The sequence below is a fragment of the Microchirus variegatus genome, assembly GCF_963457635.1.
Source record: "Microchirus variegatus genome assembly, chromosome: 15".
NCBI classification, from domain to species: Eukaryota; Metazoa; Chordata; class Actinopteri; order Pleuronectiformes; family Soleidae; genus Microchirus; species Microchirus variegatus.
The window spans coordinates 10,917,653-10,938,801 of record NC_139816.1 but is presented as its reverse complement, the minus strand read 5'-3'; the positions used below and the strand labels follow the sequence as shown (position 1 = coordinate 10,938,801).

The following is a 21,149-nucleotide window of genomic DNA, read 5'->3' as shown; positions in this document are numbered from 1 at the left end:
ATCAGCCCTGATGTTCGGCAGCAGGTGAGAAGCACCTGGAACACACAGCTACGCCACACAACGAGCATGTTAGGGTTTAAATCCACCACACATTCAGCAGCCTGACGATCACACACACACACACATGATCCTACCAAAAAGAGTTGCTTATCCCAGGTAGACTCCTGAATTAAAGGGAATAGAAGAATTTGCTTTACTTTAGCTCTTTCGTGGAGCATTTGTTTCTCTGTTTTCATATAAAGTAACAATGACACCGAGTCACTTCAGCACTCACCTGGGCTGCTGGAGCCGTCGTCGATGAACTGCAAGTCGTCGACTGTGTCAGGAGACTGGAAGAAGAGAAAAGACGGTGAGTACGCGAGCAGAGTTGGTGTTTTTACTGCTCTGTTTCCTTGGGGAAGCCTTCACCGTGTGAGTAAGTGGAGCTGGCAAAAAGGGAGACGGCGACGAGGCGACGTGCCGGCCAGCGGCAGCAGCAATGCTCCAGCTCCCCGTGTGTCAGAGCCACAAAAGCTACAGTATCTCTACTTTGACTAATCGCCCAGGAGAGATTTGACATGTTAAAGCAGAGGCAGGTTGAGTTAGGTCATCGGTTCCGGGGTTTGTTTTTGTGCCGGCACATTTCCAAAAGAGATGTCACCAAACACGAAAATGAAAGAACCAACACCAGGCAGCTGTGTTATTAGATCATAGATGATTCTACGTCACCTAAAGTCACCTCACGAGCACCAACACAGAATAAGTTCTGACTTTATAAGTCGATATAATACTCACATGTCAAAGAAGTACAAGTATGAAGTTATCTGGGAGTAGACTAACAATACGTCATTTAAATTTCACAAAAATCAACGGTTGTCTTTTATGTGAACTTTTAATCCATAGTCCACAAATATCAACTGTTTTTTTAATTAACCCTAGAACACCATTGCCGGGTGGTTTTCACCCAAGCAAATAAATGTATGTGATTTTCAAGAAAACCATGTTTTCATCTTCATTATTAATTTTTTTTTTTTAGAAATGTTTTGTTCCCAAATTCCTTATTTGCCAGTAATTTTGGAGCATTTTTATATGGTCCCCTCATGATGCTTTCCTTTCATTTTGTTAGACATGACACAGTTTAAAATAAAAGAACACTACTCAAATTCGTCATGTATTGTCATGTTTTGATATATTTTGATGATGGTACTTTTTACATACTTTTTATAATACTTTTTATTTGGTGTATTTATTATCTTGTGTAAAAATCGCCCGGCGTTAGTGATGGTGTTTTGAATTTGAACGATAGTGTTCCAGGTTTAAATTCATTTTAGCACAAAGTTCAGAGAACAATGAAGTAATAATTATCTAAATTAAAGACCAATACAATAATCTAAGGATTCTTTTTTTTTGAAATGTGAAAGGTCAGAGGTTATGGCTATTATTTTCTTTGTATGACCAACAGACAAAAAAACATAACTGTGTCTAAGACTTGCTTTTTTCATGCTTCATTTGTGGTTAAAGACAAAATTATGTCCCATGTTTCTTTTTGTGGAGTATAATTTACAGCAGGGAGGACTACAGTGATATACAATAGCTTTAACATCAAAATAGACATGTGAGCATTATATTACAACAGAAAATTAGAAAGAAGTAAAGCATCTCCTTTACACAACACTGAAGTCAGGTCAGGTGATGGAATCCACAACAGAATGCAAACAAAGGGCTGAACTTTAATGTCACTTAAATTACACTGAGGAACTGGACAGAAACCCCAGTGTAGGACACACAAACCAACACTGACATGACGACCACAGACGTCTGACCACAAATAAACCAAACACCACTTCCAGACAAAACTCGGCTCCACTTCACAGCACCATTCACCTGCTTCACCTCCATCGCTTTATACACCAAGAACCGACATAAATCTATTGAAAGTGCAGCAGCAGAAACCTTCAGCAAATCAGTGTTTCAGAAGCTGGAGGGCGATGTGTGACACATGCATGGAACGGACACCTGACAGATGTTAATGTGACAGTGGATGAGATGCGCTGAGCCCCCAACCCCGGAACCAATTCTGGTTAGTGGGAACAAAAATGTTTGAATCTGTGCAGCTGATGGTGAGTGACCGACTGATTAGTTAGCTGAGATATTGAAGGTTATTGTTACTAGAGGTCGACCGGTTGAACATTTGAACTTAGCATTTGGCTTGAAGAGGACATTTAACAACCCATTAGTGGACTCTAGCCTGGTGCCTGATGGCTGCGCTGCCTCCACCCATCAGGTGGATGGGCACATTATGGGTCAATGCTCATTTAGTTGTGACTTTAGCTGAACATTTCTCCCATTGACTGATAACAAAAACAACTGTTTAAAGACTGCAGCTGGATCCATGAAAATTCCAGCACATGAGAGCTAATAAGAGCAATGCAGAGACAACAGGGTGTCGAGCTTAGGCTGGCTTTACACGACAACGCTCCAGGGTGAAACCGACAAAATATTTTATCAGCCAAACAACAACAAACATGTCGGCTTATATCCGTCAGTCGGACATTCAAGTTGCCTTAGCTGCTACTTCGCGCTACTAGAGAGAAGTAGAACGCATGCGCACGCTCCTGGTGTTGTTGTATGGCAGTGCTTCACAGTGCCACCTAGCCACCTGGCATGCATACTACATCAAATTTCACACACTTTTGAGTTAGCACCCAAAGACGCTCGTCTAAACGTGAAATAAAAAGTGGGAACGCAACGCCACTTTTGCGGTTTGTGTTCAGATAGTTGATCGTGTAAAGCTAGCATTAAAGATGCATTCAAGGAACCTCATAGATTTCATTACCTCTGCAAACACACATTCTCTAAACAAACACCTGCTGCTGACAATGCAAGCAATGGGTAGTTTTTATCTTTTTAATACGGTAATGACTGTTGTTTATTTCATTGCTGATGGGTTTCTTTTGAGTCTCTTTGAGTCTTTTTCATGCCTTAAAACTATAATAACTATTCTCTCAATCTTTAAAAATCCACGCTCGGTCAACCTCTATTTGTCACCACTAATGTTGCCCTTACAAGAGAGGGAGTTAAGAAAGAGACTAGGGAGATGGAAAACGAGGGAGACCCAGGGCTGATTTTGTGTGTTATTTAGCGTAAAAAGGTTTATCTTCATTGATGCGAGTGAGCGTTAGTGAGTTACAGCCACACCGCTGTAACAGTGACTGAGCAGGAAGGACCTCTCAGTCACTGAACCACAACTAAGACTGCATTTGCACCGACGCCTCTTGACTGAGGTAAACTAGAGAGGAGAGGCAGCAGGGAGGGAAAGCCACAGAGAAAAGAGGGGAGGGGCCCCTGGGGGGTGGGTGGGATCTCAGCATGCAGCCAATACCTGGATGTCGTATACGGGTTTGGAAGAAGGAATGGCAGCAAACTGTCGGTAGTCAAACTTCTTTGCCGACAGGCACTAGAAGGACAGTAAACAAGGTCAAGGGAGAGAAATACGAGGACAGGAAGGAAGAGGATGGACAAAGGACAAAAAAAACAGAGGAGAACAGGTTGCACATGTGGAAATAAACGAGAGGGAAAGGTATAAAGGTTGAGGAAATGGGAAAAAGGAGAGGTATAAGATGGGTGATTCACAGCCAGTTGTGGTATTTGGTGGGAGAGCAGTGTGTGATTCTCAGCTGCGATCGGCTAAAGTGAAAATGAGTAAGATGAGGGATTAATGACCGTCAATGTGTCTTTGAAGCAAATGTACTTTTGCCTTTTCCAGCTTGTAAACAAACAACTGACCTTGTCTGGTGCCTTTCTTTAATAACGCTCCTTAGATTTAAAAAGTCAACGTTACGTACAACATTAGTTCAAATAACTGATGTTTCAAAGCTCTTCAAGTCCTCACAGCAGAGGACACATGAAATGATCCAACACTGACACAAAGGCCAGGGGAAAATAACAAATCAAAATAGCTTACAAACAAAAACATTAAAATTAAGAAAGTATAAATAGATGATGTACTTACCAGCCTGCCTGGTGAGGTTACTCCACGAGGACTGAGCTCTGTCAGAGAAAACAAACAACAGTTTTACTTAGACTATAAGTTAGCGTTACCCTAACTTTTATTAGGGGGGGTGCTGCCCCACTTTTTAGAGATGGTGAAAAAAATAGTGATATAAATCATGACAAAAGCAAATTATATAGAACTATTTTTTACATTCCAGATCTAAATTGTACTACAGTATTCATTATATGCATGTGCCATTTAAAACATACATAAATTAAAATAAAGCCCTGTGCGCGAGGTCCCTAATAACTGCACATTCAGTGTGAATATAATAATAATATTAGGTCACATTGTGATTTCGATGACGGATCTAGTAAAAGCTTCCTCAGCTTCCTACCTTCCATAGGTGTAGGAGACGGTGTGGGTGCAGGTGATGGCGACTCTGTCAGCTGGTCTAGCGTCCCACGCTTCTTCCCATCCCGAGACTTGGCAATGACCATCTGAGCCTTCAGTGCGTCCTGCTCCAGAGACTTCATCCTGCAAGAGAAACGGCCACTGTCAGATAAATCACTCTAAATATAAGGACAGTTGAAGCCTTAAAGATGTATTGACACAAAAAGGCACACGCCACACCAGGGTCGGTGCAGTACCTAACACTACCACTGTTGGGCACTCCTTGTCCTGGGTTGCTCTGACAAACTGTTTAAATTTCATTGCACATTTTTTTTTAAGAAAAAGGGGGGAAGCATTCCAGGAAAAGGACGACCTACTGCCAGTAGGTTTACCCTGAACTCACAAAGCAAACTTACTGCAGTTTGTGTGTTAGTTTAAATACCAGTATGGAAATCAAGAGCAAGGTGCAAATGAAAATCAAAAGAAGAAAGTGAGAGTACTGCAGATAGAGAGAGAGGGAAGACAAGACAAAGGACAGAGAGGAAGGAAATAGAGGAAGCTAGGAATGGAAACGGCAAAACGGCGTGCAGAAGCAAATACAGCACTAGAAAGGCAGTGGAAGCACTGTCGCAGTGTCGTCACTGCGAGTGCTTGCTTTTAGACCTTTCCCATAAAAACCGGCCTTTAGCAAAAATACCCCAACGGCAAAGCACCCCAGCACACCCCACTGATGCCGTGCATCTGGCCCTGGTGGCTGGGGCCGCAGAGCAGACCTGAGCTGGGAGGCTGCAGAGGCGCAGGTAGAGGAGGAGGAGGAGGTGGGGGGCTGGGGGGCAGTGGTCGAGCCCTCAGATGCCCTCACTCGGGCCTGGTAGAGCCTCTTAGCCAGGTCCTGCTCATACTGCCTAACATCCTCCTCTAGGCCACAGGGCCTGTACCCAGGAGGCCACAGAGGAGAGGAGGAGGAGGAGGAGAGAGTGGGATGAAGTACACCAGGATGAAAGAAAAAGATAGAAAGGAGAGGAAAAGCACACGGACAAGAAAAAGAGAAAGAAGAAAACCAAAGAGTGGAAGATAAAAAAAAACACACCCACACAAATAGAGAACCAGAAATGATAAATAGCCTTTTTCTTTTCTAAATGCTTCAGGGTTTTTGTTGTTGTTTTTTAAAAGGGAGAGGGAGAGAGATAGGAGACAGATGAGAAACAGTCAGCTGTGAACATAAAAGTGCAACAAAAAACAAAATATTGAACCATATTATTTATTAGGAAATATGGGAAAAGTGTAGGTGTCATAATAAATGGTACAGAGAAATATGTCAGCTTCAACTTTCTGTGTAGTCTGTTGGCAAAAGAAAACAAAAATGTTTATCTGTCCAAAAACTTTAAATGTTTTTATTATCTTTTATGGATTCTATTAGTACTGTACAGATCTTTGGCCAACCGTGTCGCTTTAAAATATTGCTTTATAAAATAAAACTGGATTAAACTGGAAATACCTTCAGGCTGCACTGAGATAAATGTAAACAAAAAAACTGGAAATATTTATTAGTGTGGCAAGAAGCAGAAAGTCAAAGCTTTGAAGACACAAAAAAGAAAGAAAATGTAGGAAATTAAATGTAGAGGTGCAAAAAGTCCCAGTTTAAAGTATTTGCTTATTCACATTCTCATAATAGCATTTCTGTTGATAACGTACGTCCATTTTGAGAAGAATATACCGTATTTATCAATATGATATGCACAAATGTAAAGGAAATTAATATGAAAAGTTGTCATTGCAGCCATAGCGTAATCAAACCTTTAAGAATACAGCATATAAAACAAATAATTTATTCTCTTACACATTCCATTTCTATTCACTGCTGCTGTTATGATACACCTCAGACCTGACCTGGCCATTTTGTATCTCATGTCGGTGTGAGTCAAGTTTACCGTGCTGCTCTCCACATGGCTCTTTTCTCTGCCTCCAGAGCTCGTTTCTCAGCAGGTGACAGGTCCTTGTCGAGGGCCACAGCCAGCTCAGGGCTCTGCATGCGGAGCCTCTCTTGATGCCTGCGCTCAGCTTTGGCCGTCCGGATGGGAGCCGACGACTCCCCGGGGTACACCGGAATCAGACTAAAAGGACACGCACAGGAAGAGATGAAGTTAAGAGTTAACCGTGTTCCAGTTGAGCAGTGTTTTTACTGTTGAGTGGCAGCCATCGTACCCAGTCATGGAGTTGGGCCTCTGTTCCAGCCTGAAGCTGTCATCCAGTGAATTCCTCTGAGAGTCTCCCTTACCGTCAACAGACGGGGGTCTACAAAAATAAAAAAGGTTTAAGTAAAAGATATAAGAAGTTACAACTTTGTATAAAACAATAAAATATTCAGAGTTTCTCACCCTGAGCTGCCGCAGTAGCTTGGAGGAGTGGAGCAGTGCGGAGACGGGGAGGACAACGGCTCCACTTTATACTCCACACCGTCCAGCAACACCTTGCCGGTGGCCTTCATCTGAGCCACCTGCTTAGCCAAGTCGTCGTCCTCCTCATCCTCCTCATCTTCATCCATAAGGTATTCCTGCGCTCGCTGGTCAAACCTCCTCGCTGTGAGTGAGATCAACAGACACATGCTTTTTTGAAGTTTTGAAAGCAGGTCAAACGATTCAGGTGTCAAATAAGGGACACTGTGGCTAACGTACCTTCTTCCTCCCTCATTTTCTTGAGGTCATCCTCTCCAACAAGCGAGACTCGAGGTTTGGGTTTCTCGGGAGTTTGCTGCTTCACGTCGATCTCAAAATACTTCTGTCTGTCTCTGAATGAGCGTTGCTCTGGGCTGTCCTTACCAGCAGGTGATGGACTCTGTGGAGTAACAAAGGAAAAAAATGAATGCTGTAATCTTGGCACCTAAATTATACAGAACAAATACAGAAAATAAAAAGAGGAAATGGTTTCTGCTGAAAGGTTGCTTTTCAATGCTATTATAAAGCCATTTGCCAAAACAGCAAGGGACAAAGACCAGAGATACAAAAGAAGAAAGCGAAAGACTTAAATCAGAACCCAGCACCTGAGCTGATTTAGGCTTAATCATATCATAGTGTCATCACGAAGAGAAGGAGCGCGGCTGTCTCAATCTCTGAGAGCAGAGATACCATCACCACCGGTCAAGCCAAGCACACCACGGCCCAGATAAAGAACGGGGCTGCCCTTAGCAGCAGTGGTGGAGGTGGTGGATACCTGCAGGTCCATTGAAGGCCTGGACAGACGAGGCACTGCTGCCAGACTCATATACTCCCGACGGTCAGACGTGAGCGACGGTCGAGGGGAGACCTCGCTGGTCAGACCCTTACCGGCTCCCTTCTGACCATCTACGTCATCATCAAACACCTCGTTGTTCAACTCAGGCTGAAACGGCCACAAAGGTCGACACCAGGCGGTCAAACTCGAGCAGGTTTTTAAAGTAATGACGGTACACTCGGGATAATACGTAGCATCTGTGCTCATTTCCTCCATTCTCCATTAATCAAATACATTTTTGGTCCATAAAATGCTAGAAAACATTCAGTTCAATGATTTCTTTGTTATATCAAGAATTTACGAGAATCAAGAATCTGCTTTAATGATTTTGTTAATGGTTGAGTGCTTGAGATTTAAGTGTTTGGCCATTGTTAAAATTACTTTAAACCTAATTTCTTTGAATTTCCACCATGGCAGCAAAACTCTTATTATTACTCAGATCATTTGAAACTTCTGTGAACGTTTAGAGAAAACTCTAAATCAAACTATCCTACCGTAGCAAAATAAGGTGCTAGAGCCTAGAAGCGTCTACTGCTCAAATTATATTCAATGGCTGATATTCTGGGATGTGCAGCACAACAGAAAGCTGCCCTTTTATTATTTAATTGTTCGATATGTTTACTCACCTCTGGGGAAATTTGCTTTGGGGGAAAATTGTTCCTCACACCATACAGGTCCTGTTGAGAAGAGCAGGAAATAAGATTGTTAATAAAAAAAAATAAAGAGCCTCAGACTGGAGTTGGGACAGGACAGAGATACAGAGCAGGCAGACCAATTAGAAGCTGGGATACAATATATAGTATTTTATAAATGAAGAAAAATAGGTTTGAATATTAGTACACGAGTCACACATGGTTGTACAAATGGATCAAGAGTCAACACCAGTATGACAGATGATGGCACTGAGGTACAAAAACCAACGATGAAGGCATTCCACAAGTCACAGCACGTCACAGGACCCCCGACTCAGTGCAGGCTCCTTACAGGACAGCCTGCTCCAGTCAGGAGAGGGGGGCGGGGTGAGACCAACCAATCATGCTTGTATCGTGACCCGGGGAGCGAGTCCGGGCAGCATGGCCTACCTGCGGCGGCTCCATCACTGCCAGTGAGCGAGGCACGGCGGCAAACGCCTTGTATGCCTGCTTGACATTCATGGGGAACTCGTCGTTGGAGGTGGGGGAGGGGGCTCGAGGCTGCAGGGGAGGAGGACCAGGGGACATGGAGGGTGGGGGTAGGTCCATGTGGCAGGACGAGGAGGAGGAGGAGGAGGAGGAGGAAGGGAGGACAGACAGATATGGACGAGAGGGTAGACAATGAAAAAAACCAGCAAAGTTGAAGACGACTGTGGTGGAGAAAGGTGAACAGCATGGCAGCTGGTTTCATGTGAGAGGAGGAGGGAGTATGTCAGAGAAAGACAGACAGTGGGGCTCGGGCAGGTTTGCGAAACAATCAAGAAAATCAAATTCGCCAATTAAGCTATCCTGCTGCCAAGAGAAAGAATTACAAAGGGGAGTTATTTAATTTGGGAGCCAAGAGTTGTGTTGGGTGCTTTCTTTGTAGGTTTACTTAAAACACACGTAACGTCCAGGTGTGCCTGGAGGTCAGCACCTGCACATATTCAGCTCCACCCTGGTGAATTGTTTTAAACTCACTTAGAAATATTGAAAAAATCTCCATTTGCTGTACTGTTGTTGGACAACATGAGTGTGTAGGGGATGAGCAGTCACAGCACGCTGCACAGAACCTGAGAATGGTGGAAAACAGCACTATATGGTGGTGAGGGGTCTTACAGAGGTCTGGGAGTTGAAGGGGGAGGGGCCATGCTGAAAGGGGTTGGGACTGTGGCCATCCGGAGTGGCGGGAGAGGTGCTCGACCACACGCGGCCAACAGGCTGGATGGCACCTGGTCGCGTCTGCAGAGAAAACAAATTGCATTGAAGAGATGGAAATGCACCGGAGCATAAATTACAATTTGGATTATCAACAATGATTGGAAGATCAAGGAACTGGTGCAGAAAACAGTGAACAGTATCTGTTTTATAACTGAATACATTATAATACTCAATTATGCTTCTAGAGGCACAACTAAGAATACAACTTCCAGAAATTGAAATATAACCATGTACAACAGATACATGTGGCTCCAAAGACACTCACTGATGATGATGAGGATGGTGAAGTGTTGTCCTTTGCAGTGGGAGTGGAGGAATAATGAATGTTTGCCTGAAAAGTAAATAAATGAATAAAAAAAATGACAATAAAATAAAAAATGTATGGACCAAGATATTAATGTCACACCAGGTTTGTTGAGAGCCAATTTCACCAAGTGATTGTGGGCTTGCTGCCACATTTTATTTCATTTTGCACAAATTATTTTAAACTACACTACTACTACTACATAAACTTGCTCAAAGAAAAATATATTTTTTAGCGTTAGCGTCCTTTTAGAAGGCACAGCTGGACAGTTAAGAGACATGACGGACAATCTTTCATTCGGTCTGCATGAGGCAAAGCCACGGGGGGCCACGGGGAAGCAGTCACATGCTGTTCAGACTGGCAGATTTGATAGCTAGTTATAGTCTCTATTATGAGATGCAGAGCTCAGAGCAGCTGACACGTGCTAAAAAAAACATCCAGGCCAGAGCACAGAGGGCCAACAAGGCCGACTTACGAAGCGGGTCTCCCTGCCTGTACACAGGGAGCTGTTGGAAGAGTGGTGGCTGGGCTACAGGTGTGAGGAAACGTCAGAAGGGTCAAATGTAAAAGAACTCTTCTCTAGTGTTGGATGTGATTCATGGAGAAGGAGAAAATAAAAAAAAAGATGGTATGAAACAGGTGAGGAGGAAAGGGGGGTGTTCAAGTTGCTCACCGGCTGAATAGTGGGGGAGTAGGGTGTTTCTCTGATGGGACTGGCTGTCCTGGTGAAATCAGACGAAGGTGCCTGGACAATTAAGACAAAACACAAACAACACACTTAACAGCTGTGACTACTTTCACCCAGTGCACTGAAGAGAAAAAGACACAAATTTCACTCAAATTCAATCATCAACAAGCTCCTGCTGAGAAACATGCACTTCTCCGTGTGGCTTGTAGGTCGCATTCCTGCAAGACTTATGACCTTCCTCAGCTGTTGGGACAGACATTCTGACCGAGTCCCGAAAATGTGCACAAATACCTTGCGAGGTGTCACACGCTCCGTGTTCACAGCAAAAAAAACACATGCACACCACTTCGGCCCCTTATGATACTAAGATACTAAAACAAATCTAAGATCAAATCTGGTTTTTGTCATCAATGTTTTCACGAAACAACTTTGATCGGTCTTTTGAAGCATATTTAATTTATCTCTTACATCTCTAGAGCCTTCATTAATAAAGAAAACATGAGAAATTGATATACAAACAAACATTAGCTTTATGTGTTTTTAAGTCAATATCAGTCAAAATAAGCAAAAATTTAAGTTAAAAGTGAAAGACATCTATTTATATCATATTTGTGACTGCTAAAAACCTTACAGCTATACATAAATGGATGATGCATTTCTAGGGATATATGATACAGCAAATATAGCAAACTGTGTGCAGTAACACGCCATGCTGCCTCCAAACCACACTCAGGCAGGCGGCTTGCCTTGCTGAACAACCATGGCTGCAGTTGGCCTTGTTTCCCGTAGCCCACAGGTGGGCCCGACAGGACCTCCTGTCCAGGAGGAAGCCTTTTTCCTTTGCGATTGGCCACCAAGAAAGGGTTCTCTTTGAAGCAGATAGGCTGAGAGTCCACCAGACATTCCTCGCCCTCCTCTTCAGGTGCAAATGTTGTTGAATTAATGGTTGTCGAGGAGCCGGCACTGTCGGCAGTCGACGTTCCATTAGCGGAGAACTTGGATCCGTTAAGGAAATTGTGCTCTACATTTAGACCAGGGCAGCACTCGGGGTCCATGTGGCTGAGGGAATTTGCAGGGGGACCTAAGCTGAAGCTCAGAGGCTCTAAAGGGGCTCCGTACTGGGCCTGCAGGGGGGCGGCCATGGGACCAGTCACAGTAGCAGAGGTAGAGAACTGAACAGGAGTAAAGGATAGAAGGACAGATGCAGTAAAGTGACTGAAGGAATTAGGCTGAAAAACTCCCTTCACTCACACAAAAGAGGTTATCAAAGGTTTAAAAGCAGAATGTAGGTGCGTATCATGGAGTCTTCCTGGTTTACAACAACCATACCTGTATTTTCACACAATAAGTTATTATTGCTGAGTAATGTAAAAAGTATTTGCTGAGATTTTGGAAAAATATGTCATATTTCCAGGTTAAAGGAGCAAAACTTGTTTTTGAGGGTTGACAAAGATGCCTTATCTTACAAGACATGTCTGTTTATAAATAGAAACTTGACACTTAAGCTGCTACAAACACTTACTCACACCTCTAAATCTTTCCCAAAGCCTTTAAGATAAGTTTCTCCGTGGCTCATCATTTAAGAATTGATAAGTGATGATGTACTGTTACTGGACACAGTTCTGCGGTTCAGGCCTCTGCCTTAAATAACCACATTATCAGCGCAGTGAGACATTTGGACTCCAGGACGTCAACGTCAACTCCTGCTGTACTTTGCAGAGAAGACAGCTGAAGACACGAGGACAGAAAATATGCAACGTTTAAAGCAAAGCATGTCACGAAACCTGATAGTGTAAATGCTAATGTAAAGGTGTCATGTCGCAAAGAAAGCTTTAAGTTAATAAATAAAAAAATGAAGCATGCAAACACTGGAATTCATTGGACGTGACCTTGACATATCTGGTCATAATCGAAACAGTTGGAACCAGAATATACGCATTGTGAAGGACTTGTGCGTGTGTCTACTCGCTGATTATAGGAGTTAGTGGTGATATGAGGGTCAGTGGGATGGAATGTGTACGAGTGCCCTTTTGGCTCTGACACAGACTGTGAAGGACAGCTGGTGTTTTGGTGTGAGTGAGGAAACAGGGGCAGCGAACCACTCACTGGAATGCCAAAAATACCGAGTTAGCAACGGAGATAAAAGTCAAAGAAACCAGGAATTGAACAACTGATACTCCATTGACAAAGATCTCATGCTGAACTGTTGAACTGGTGTTGAAACAGCTGTTCATTTTCTCCAGGTAAAATAAGAAGCACACTTACACGTGTTCTTACCACAGGCAGCAACAGGACATAAGAGCATCTGAGGTTTTTTTTCATGCTTAAAGCCTCAGTTGTTCCACGAGTCACTATAAACACCGTAATCTTTTTTTATACCTTCAAAACAGAGAGTCTATAAAGAAGGAAGACAAACTGGGGTTGAGTGTAAAATAACCTACAGTAATATTAAATCAATGTTAAGCTTAATGTTGGTGTAATGGGAATATCACATCTGAGTAAACCAATGGTCTGGTGAACCACTTTCAAAGATGGACGACAATTGTGACCCAAATATCAATCGTGACAATACCAAATGTGTGCCTTGTGTATGTAACACCTTATATCATTTTGAATTAGTAAAATGAATGAAAATCTTAGGTAAAAATTTGTTTGGGAACCCATGTGTGGGCCCTGGCCAGGTCTATTGGAATCCCTGGATTACACTGTATGTTTTTTCATACTTAACTAAAACTGAACAATGTCAGTGGCTGTAAATTAACAAAAAAAGCTGAAGTGACATAAACATCAAATGCAGGCTTTAAGCAACATTCTGCACATGTCTGTGTTTGTAAGACTTTAAACACAGAGTGGGTTGTGATTTATCAGCTCCTAAACCTGTTTTACTGGGTCACTGTGAGACCACGTGCTCAAGCAGCTAATCCACTTCTGATTAACTGGCCCAAGTCCTTGTAGTGTCTAGTGGAAGCTTATACACCTCGCATTAAAAGGAAGAAATTATTTAATATAACTTAAATGCTTCAAAAACAGCAAATCACCTGCTGGTGTTTGACATAGTTTGATCAGGACTGTGTAAGAGAGTATGAGAGATTAAATAATCAGATTATTTCAAAAATAGTTTTTTGAATTGGTGTCTAAAACCAAGTTAAACATCAAGGAAAAGCACACATAGACAGAAACCAATCAGCGTGAAAGAAGAATCACAAAAAGAGGAATTAGAAAAAGCTATAAAACGTAACACTTGTCCCATCGGGCAGCATTTTACTTACTGTATGACGTTAACAGGACAGCACTGAATGCCCGCTCACGCTTAATCCTCCGACGACTTTGACAACTTCAGGCGAAACACTTGTCTGTTTGACGACACCCCTCCCTTCTCTGTCTGGCGCCCCACCCACCCATGAGACACCGTCCAATTCTGTGAGAGATGCAGGTTTAAAATATCGCCGAGAACAGGCCCGGTTGATAGTGGGCAGCTGTCCCCTTCCCCCATCACGCTGCCTCTCTCTTACACACTTGGACTCTTTATCAAACAGGACAGTGTCTGCTCTTTGGCCATGTTTCCTTTGAACTGTGTGTAGGTCCCTATTTAAGTCTTCTTCATTTCAGTCTGTGGTCTTGAATTCTTCTCGATCCTTCAGATCCTTCTCGGCCTTTATTCAATCCCAGAAAGTCACGTCTGCTCTTGTTTATAGACATTAGTCAGAGTTCATCATCAACTGACATGATACGTTGAACAAGTTTGGCCCTTGAGCCAGAGGTTAATCATCCATAATGTTGACCCGAGGTTATGGACAAGGATGGGAGGTCTACATTCCTGTTTCTGAAGCCGCTGTTGGTCAGTGGGTTTTCCATGGATGTTAACACGTCGTCCCAAGTCTATTCTGAGCTTTGAAGGCCATTTCCAACATAGCCGACACAAAAATCCAAGCAATTCATAATCCTGGGGATTTTTTTTCCAAAGTTGACTTTTGCCTACTGATGAAAACATTAAAATGGACACTTACCCTGTTCACCTTCTGTAGACTGGTGGTGGGAAGTGCAGCCAAGGTTTTGTAGTCAAGTTTTAGAGGTCCAGTGCCAATGTTCTACAGGGGAAATAAATAGAAACAGAGGTGAAAAAAGGTCTAGGACTGAGGCTTAATATGCAACAGGCATCTATTCAAGGTGAATTAGTTCAACTGGGAAAAGCCATGTAAGGAAGTATAGTATATCATTGTTATGAGGTTTAGAAGCCAATGTCTCCAATGCCCAATTTATAAAGACAAGTCAAAATTTAGATTTTAACTCACGGTTCAGATATGAATGTCACAGCATTGTGAATTGAGGAAATACAGGTTGAGATTTGTTATACAAAGTGAATCACATTAATACAACTGCACCTTCCTCATGATTCCATCATTCTGTGACTGCTGTAGCTCCACTGCAGTAAAAGATAAACTGAACACGACTCACCAGTTTAAAAAAATCATTTTTTAAATTATCATTGTGTCACAAATCCATGAGAAACTGGTGTTTTTAAGGTCTCACCACCAACCATCATCAGTACTAATATGTTGATATGAACAACTATCAAACTTCACCATGTGGACAAATCAATAATGATACTTAATAATAATTTAGAGCTTTCCCCAGTTAAACTAAGCCATTCTGAATAATGCCCTAGACTGATTTATTTAAGAAAATCAGAAAAAGAAGATTGTTTTCTCTCTGTATATCCAGAGATAAGTTGCCAAGTGAAATCATGTGGCAGCAGTTCAGTGGTATTTGTGGCTCAGCTGCCATTTTGCACAGACAAGAAAGCTTGTCTGAGGACCTGCCGCTGAGGAGTGTCTCACCTCGGTCTCCTCTTCTAGCAGGCGAGTTGCCTCCTCACGCTCCAAGCGCATACGCTCCTTCACCAAGAAAGGAAGGGGAGGAGGAGGAGGAGGAGGACAGTAGGACAGACACCCAAGCACACAGCCACACAGTGATGCAATGAAAGGTGAAATGAGACAGAGGAGGAGGATTTGCGGGGGGTGGGGGGGGGGGGCGAAGTGGAGAAAAGTAAGAGAGAAGAGATGGTATGGAGACAGGATGATTGGATGATTACGTGTCACACCAAACACACCAAAAGGGAGGGGAGATAAGAGAGAGAGAGAAAAGAAGGGAAAGAAAGGATAGAATCCACACACATTAAATAGTACTCTATTCATTAACTATGGGAACAGAAAAAGCGTGCAAGGTGGGACATTACAGTTCTGTCAAACACGATACGCACATAGGAAAAGCTTCATTCACCCGATAACAGACACGCCTCGACATTTGACTATAATGTTTTACTGCGCAGTAATATCGCTGAAAATTAGATTTTTCATGCCCCGTGGTATTCTGCTGATCTAACTGATAAGTTTTATGTTCAACTTACCACTTTCTCCATCTCTTCTCGCTCCCACTGCGACGTCTCTCTCACCATCTCAGACTCCTGGAGAAGAAAAACAAGATGTATGATTCTCACATGAGTCTCAGTAAAACCTCACTATGCATCTTGTATATCTTGGTGAAAGAGCTGCTAGCCTGCGCAGTTTAATCCAATGACATTTCCATACGGGATGGCAGCATGTGTTCAGATGAAAGTTGTATCACCAAAAACTAAATAGATCAGTGTGTGTGTGTGTGTGTGTGGAGGTGCAGAGGAGCAACAAAACAATAGCCTTCAGTAAACCAGCGATCCTGACATTCTTTCGGTGTGGGCTGCCTCCCAAAAAACGCTACACTAAACAAAGTGAACAACTGTGTTGGCGTTTTCTGGCTGCTCTGGTGGAAAAGATGGGTAGGAGTGGTTTGCATGGCTACATGATTCCATCTGCTAACACGAAAATGCTGTGGAAGCAAAGTGGTGGTGAATCTGCATTTGATCCATGTGTTGATTTGAACGGCATTTAGATGATACAATTTTAAACAAAAGCTCTGTATTGTGAAAAAGACCCATAGGCAGAGTCACTGAGTGGTAGTACCTGACCGTACCTTCTGCATGATTTCCATCTCCTCTGGGCTCAGATCACGATCTATAGAAGAGATGCTTTCCATGCTGTTCTTTCGTACAATGCCTGTTGCAAATGGGTTTGCAATGATGCCAGGAGATGCCTGCAAATTGTACCAGAAAGAGTTTTGTAAACACATTTTAAAAACACCTTTCTTCAATTTTTAGAGCAAACATGCTTATGAAATGCCAAATATTACATGGTTCCAAGAGGTCGTCATTTTAATATTTAAACAAGGTGATTAACATTGCAGTTTATACCCCTTTTCCCCCCGTCTCTACAAGTGAAAGTATAATTTTGGAAGGACTCTCACCTCCACAGCAGCCACTTTCTGTGCGTCAAAACCGTCGCACACCAGCATGACCAGAGAGTCTCCCACAGCACGAAGCACTCTGACCGCCTCCGTGTGCGTCATCCCCAGCAGGCTGTGGTTGTTCACCTCCAGGATCCGCATGCCAACCTGCAGTCGGCTGTCTCTTGCCGCTGCACCAGCGGAACTCACCTGATGGAATATCAACCAATGAGCAGCAGTGGTTTAACCAAGGGTGTGACAAATGAGAATATTCCCTGTTTTTAAGAGATTCAGTTTCCCACAGTGTCAATAGACTCCGATATCTCACAAGGATCAGTTGATGTGTGTCAAGATCAGGATTTTTCAACCAGCAACATAGGGTTTGATAGGATTACCTATATTATCTGAGGATCTTCAACATCATCAGTCCCTATTTTGGAAGGTTAACCGTTGAAATCCTGAATCTGAATCACCACCAAAATTCTTCCTTTGGCCAAAAAAAAACATACATCCCCAGAAAATGTAACCAAAAACACCACATCCTTGGTAGATTCCACAATGAAGTACCTTTGAGATGAAGATTCCCTCATCTGTGGGGTCAAGCGGATTTCCAGCGTGACCTCTGGCACCTCCGCGAATACTAATGCCGAGCTTCTCCCCCGGCTGCTTCTGGATGACAATCTCCTGCATCCCAGGCGGCGACGGGTCCCTGCGCACCAACATACGGATCTCCTGCTTGTTGGCCAGCAGGGCTCGCACTGCCTCCTGGTGGGTGGCATGACGCAGGTCGATGGTGTTCACTTCCAATATTCGGTCCCCAACGCGTAGGCCACTTTCACATGCCAGACCATGAGGAATCACCTGATGAGAAGAAGGGGGCAAGTTATATACTGTATGTTGTTGGGTAAGAGTTGCAGTATTGTTTAGCTGCAAATTTAAAGGGAAATGCATAATTATAATCATATTACATTTGCATATGAAAAATATGCATTAAAGGGGGCGGATGGAGTGGTAAGAATATGACATTCAGTCTACTTTGGAAAAATTCACCCTTTACAATAATACCTTTGAGATGAAAACCCCAGGCTCATTGATGCCGAAAGGGTGACTGGCGTGATCACTGCCTCCCACGATACTCAATCCAAGAGGGCCGCCTGATTTCATCAGGATCACTTCCTGTTAGAACAAGAGACAAACAACTTGAAGTGAAAAGAGCTTTTGACAAATGCAGACATGCAAGAGAAATGTACCAGATCATGACAAGCCTCCCTGTGAATAACCATCATGCCTACGTTTATCCATGTCTGTAATTTGTCAAACAAACACAAACCACTCTATATAAGCAGGCAAATAGCAATAGGTTTGTTCTTTATTCCCTGGTTGGGATTGATTCATTTGCTATTACCTGGTTACAATCTAAAGCACACCAATACTTAAATCAGATCAAGCTTTCATACCATGAACCATCTTCTCTGGAACTGGACAGCATTAAGAATAAGGCAAGGGCCAAGTAAACAAACATAAATAACACAGTGCTTTAAAAAGCCTCCATCAACACCTTCTAATAAAAACAAAAACAAGCTATTGAGAATTAGAGCACAAGTGGCTTCCCGGTGTCTCACCTCAATCGGATATTCGTCTTCCATCTGACTCAGGTGGTTCCCATGAAGACCTTCCTCTTCCTGGTCTGGAGAATCGGACGGTTCTGGAGGTGGAGGGGAGTGGGCACGTGCCCGGGACTGACCTGGAGAACCACCTGGTGCGTTCGGATCTCGCTCCACCAGGAGAGCGATAGTGGGGGAGGTGCCGGTAAGGAGCGCTACTGCCTGGTCATGCCTGGCCTCTGTCATGTCTACACCATTGATCTGGATCGACAGTAAAAGCAACCACGGAGGGTGTCAGCCCGCCAGAATGTTGTCAGTGACAACCAGCCACGTGTGTCCTTGGTAGGATGACCATTTATCTCTAAGAGAATTTTCTTTGATGATTTTACTTTACAGGGATTTTGTTAGTGCACGAATGTGAGTACTGTTGGTTAAGGAAGAACCCAAAACCTTGAAAGTGCAAAAGGGAAAGGCAGAGAAAAAGCAGGCAATTTAAGCTGTTGAGCTTCCCTAGAGGAAAAGAGGCCATGAGCAAGCAAAATTATTCCATAAATTCACTGTATAATCTTTTAATATATACGTTTTCTACTTTTTTAACCTTACTTGCCTTTGTTCACATAAAACACCATTGTACGTGTGTAATTTGTCTAAAAGGTTTGAGCTTAAGTCAACAAAGGCAAGCAGAGACATCTGCAACTATGCCATAGAAAAGGAAAATGTTAAGTAATTTTTTTTCCTTGTATAATAAAGGAAATAAAGGGAGTGACAGCTTTTAGGCATGCACAGTTTAAAAAAAAAAACATATTGTGGTCCAAAGTGACAAGCAGAGGTCAGCACTGACCCGACAGTACCAGCTCCTACCATCAGCTGATTCAATGTCGTGGTTGCTGTCGTGGTACACGCGTGTGTTACCATGACAGCAGACTGACAGCAGGCTCAGCAAACTCCTCCCCAAAACCATCCCCGCCACCAAGCAGCAAAGAAGATGCACTTTAAGCATTAGTGAGCATGCAGAGCTGGAGTGTGAGGAAGAGGAGGAGGAAGAGGAGGAAGGCTACGCAGTGAAGAAAAACTGCAACGTGAAAGAGGAGAGTGAACCCAGAAACAAAGCAGAGTTATAATAATAAAAAACTTGAAAATCTGTCATCAGTGGATTAACAGTACGAGTGAGTGAAGAAAAGTCATGCTGTAACTCTTGTACTGGCAAGAGAGCAAAGCCACGCAGATCAGTAGAGGAAACAGAAGAACCATAGATATTCAGTGCAGGACGAACTCAGCAGAAGAGCTTATGCAAATCTAAGAAGAGAGATGTGGTGTTAGATTCAGTTTGACTGCTATAATATTTCTGCTATTAATTGTTGAATCTGATGCATCAACTTGAAATGTAATCAAGTTAGTCTGCTCTATTTTAGATCAGGTCATATGTAGTGTGGGGCACAGCATGTACAGTTACACTGAAAAATCATACAACATACTTCAAATATTAAATTATGAAAATCTACAGCAACATTGTTGCCCATTTATCGGTCTCTAACCTAATTATTGGAATCTTTATAGCAAAAAGAAAACATTTCCATTGTTGTCATGTCTATAAAAGTGGCGTATAGGAAACTTCACTGCTTTTCACAGCATCTACTGTCGTGTCCAGATGGAGATGTGGGGGTGGTGTAGTACTCACAGAAATCACCCTGTCGCCTACGCGCAGTGTGCTGTCTCGGTCTGCAGCTCCTCCCTCTGCTATGCGAGAGATGTAAATTCCCTAAAAAGAACAGATAAAAGAAACCAACTCAAATTTGGAAGATGCACATCCTCATGCTTTTCTTTTAAAGCAGCGGCCACAGACTAACGAGTAATTATAAATGGCTTAAGTAATTATTTAAAATTACACACTGTTGGTGACATTAAAAAAAGTCTGGCGCAACAGGCTGCAATCCTGTGATGAATCAGTGTGCTAACTGTGAGCTGTCTGCAAGCGGGGTTATCATCAGTGAGCATGTGATATCCCGCTGAGAGGAACACAGCCCGAAATAGATTATTTTATTCATTGCCGATCCCAGGGTTTATTAAAGTAACTGTGAAACACCAGCAGCACACAATGTCTCACACACACACACACCCAAAACCACAAACAATTGATTAACAGGACAACAATTTTCCATTTAGACACAACTGAAAACAGCTGCACAAGACGCTCATTAAAAGAAGAACCCGTGAGATATTTTACCTCCTTTGCTCAGACAAATTACACAATTTGTTTAACCAAATAAAATCAACCTGAACTCTTGAGTCTTCCACAGCAAAACAAAACATGTAAACATGCAGAAGCAAAAGTTTACAACGTCTCCTCACATCAACTACCTAAAAAACATAAAAAATAGAAAAATACATCACTGCAACTGCAACCAAAAAAAGCTTCTGAAATCCGCTCTGAAAGAGAGGCATGACACACAGTCAGACCTGCCTTTATCAAACGTTTATGAGTCCTTTCCTCTTTGTGGGCTTCGTGAACTCCATCAGCTGCAATGTCGTATTGGCTTGGCCCAAATATACACCTCACCCTGTCCAGTTACACTGAACATATCAGGTGTCAAGGCTGGCTATTCATATCTCTGTCTCCCTGGTGATGACTGTAAATGCTTTTCCCTGAAGCTGAGACTGTCACTGCAAACACTTAGTGGCCCGACTCCTCCAACGTGAAGATCATAACGGT

At 42.9% G+C, this 21,149-nt stretch overlaps 2 protein-coding genes across 2 annotated transcripts in view; both read right to left on the bottom strand.

Moving 5' to 3' along the window:
• scrib (scribble planar cell polarity protein) overlaps positions 1-21,149 on the bottom strand; it is a gene marked incomplete at its 5' end in the record, with an annotated part of 61,642 nt that overhangs the window by 2,990 nt on the left and 37,503 nt on the right. Inside the window, 22 exons of the mRNA XM_083901530.1 lie at positions 275-329; positions 3,362-3,436; positions 3,992-4,029; positions 4,371-4,510; positions 6,298-6,480; positions 6,572-6,661; positions 6,745-6,946; positions 7,042-7,201; positions 8,263-8,313; positions 9,427-9,549; positions 9,794-9,859; positions 10,308-10,361; positions 10,506-10,577; positions 11,267-11,761; positions 14,459-14,608; positions 15,928-15,984; positions 16,527-16,646; positions 16,857-17,045; positions 17,403-17,696; positions 17,901-18,011; positions 18,458-18,700; positions 20,118-20,198. Coding sequence (XP_083757656.1) covers positions 275-329; positions 3,362-3,436; positions 3,992-4,029; positions 4,371-4,510; positions 6,298-6,480; positions 6,572-6,661; positions 6,745-6,946; positions 7,042-7,201; positions 8,263-8,313; positions 9,427-9,549; positions 9,794-9,859; positions 10,308-10,361; positions 10,506-10,577; positions 11,267-11,761; positions 14,459-14,608; positions 15,928-15,984; positions 16,527-16,646; positions 16,857-17,045; positions 17,403-17,696; positions 17,901-18,011; positions 18,458-18,700; positions 20,118-20,198 — 3,049 coding nt within the window. The remainder of the gene's footprint in view (positions 1-274; positions 330-3,361; positions 3,437-3,991; positions 4,030-4,370; positions 4,511-6,297; positions 6,481-6,571; positions 6,662-6,744; positions 6,947-7,041; positions 7,202-8,262; positions 8,314-9,426; positions 9,550-9,793; positions 9,860-10,307; positions 10,362-10,505; positions 10,578-11,266; positions 11,762-14,458; positions 14,609-15,927; positions 15,985-16,526; positions 16,647-16,856; positions 17,046-17,402; positions 17,697-17,900; positions 18,012-18,457; positions 18,701-20,117; positions 20,199-21,149) is intronic.
• On the bottom strand, positions 7,212-8,249 carry LOC310937341 (uncharacterized protein). Its single transcript, XM_083901576.1, has one exon. The coding sequence runs from the start codon at positions 7,850-7,852 to the stop codon at positions 7,469-7,471; it is 384 nt and encodes a 127-aa protein (XP_083757702.1). The 5' UTR covers positions 7,853-8,249; the 3' UTR covers positions 7,212-7,468.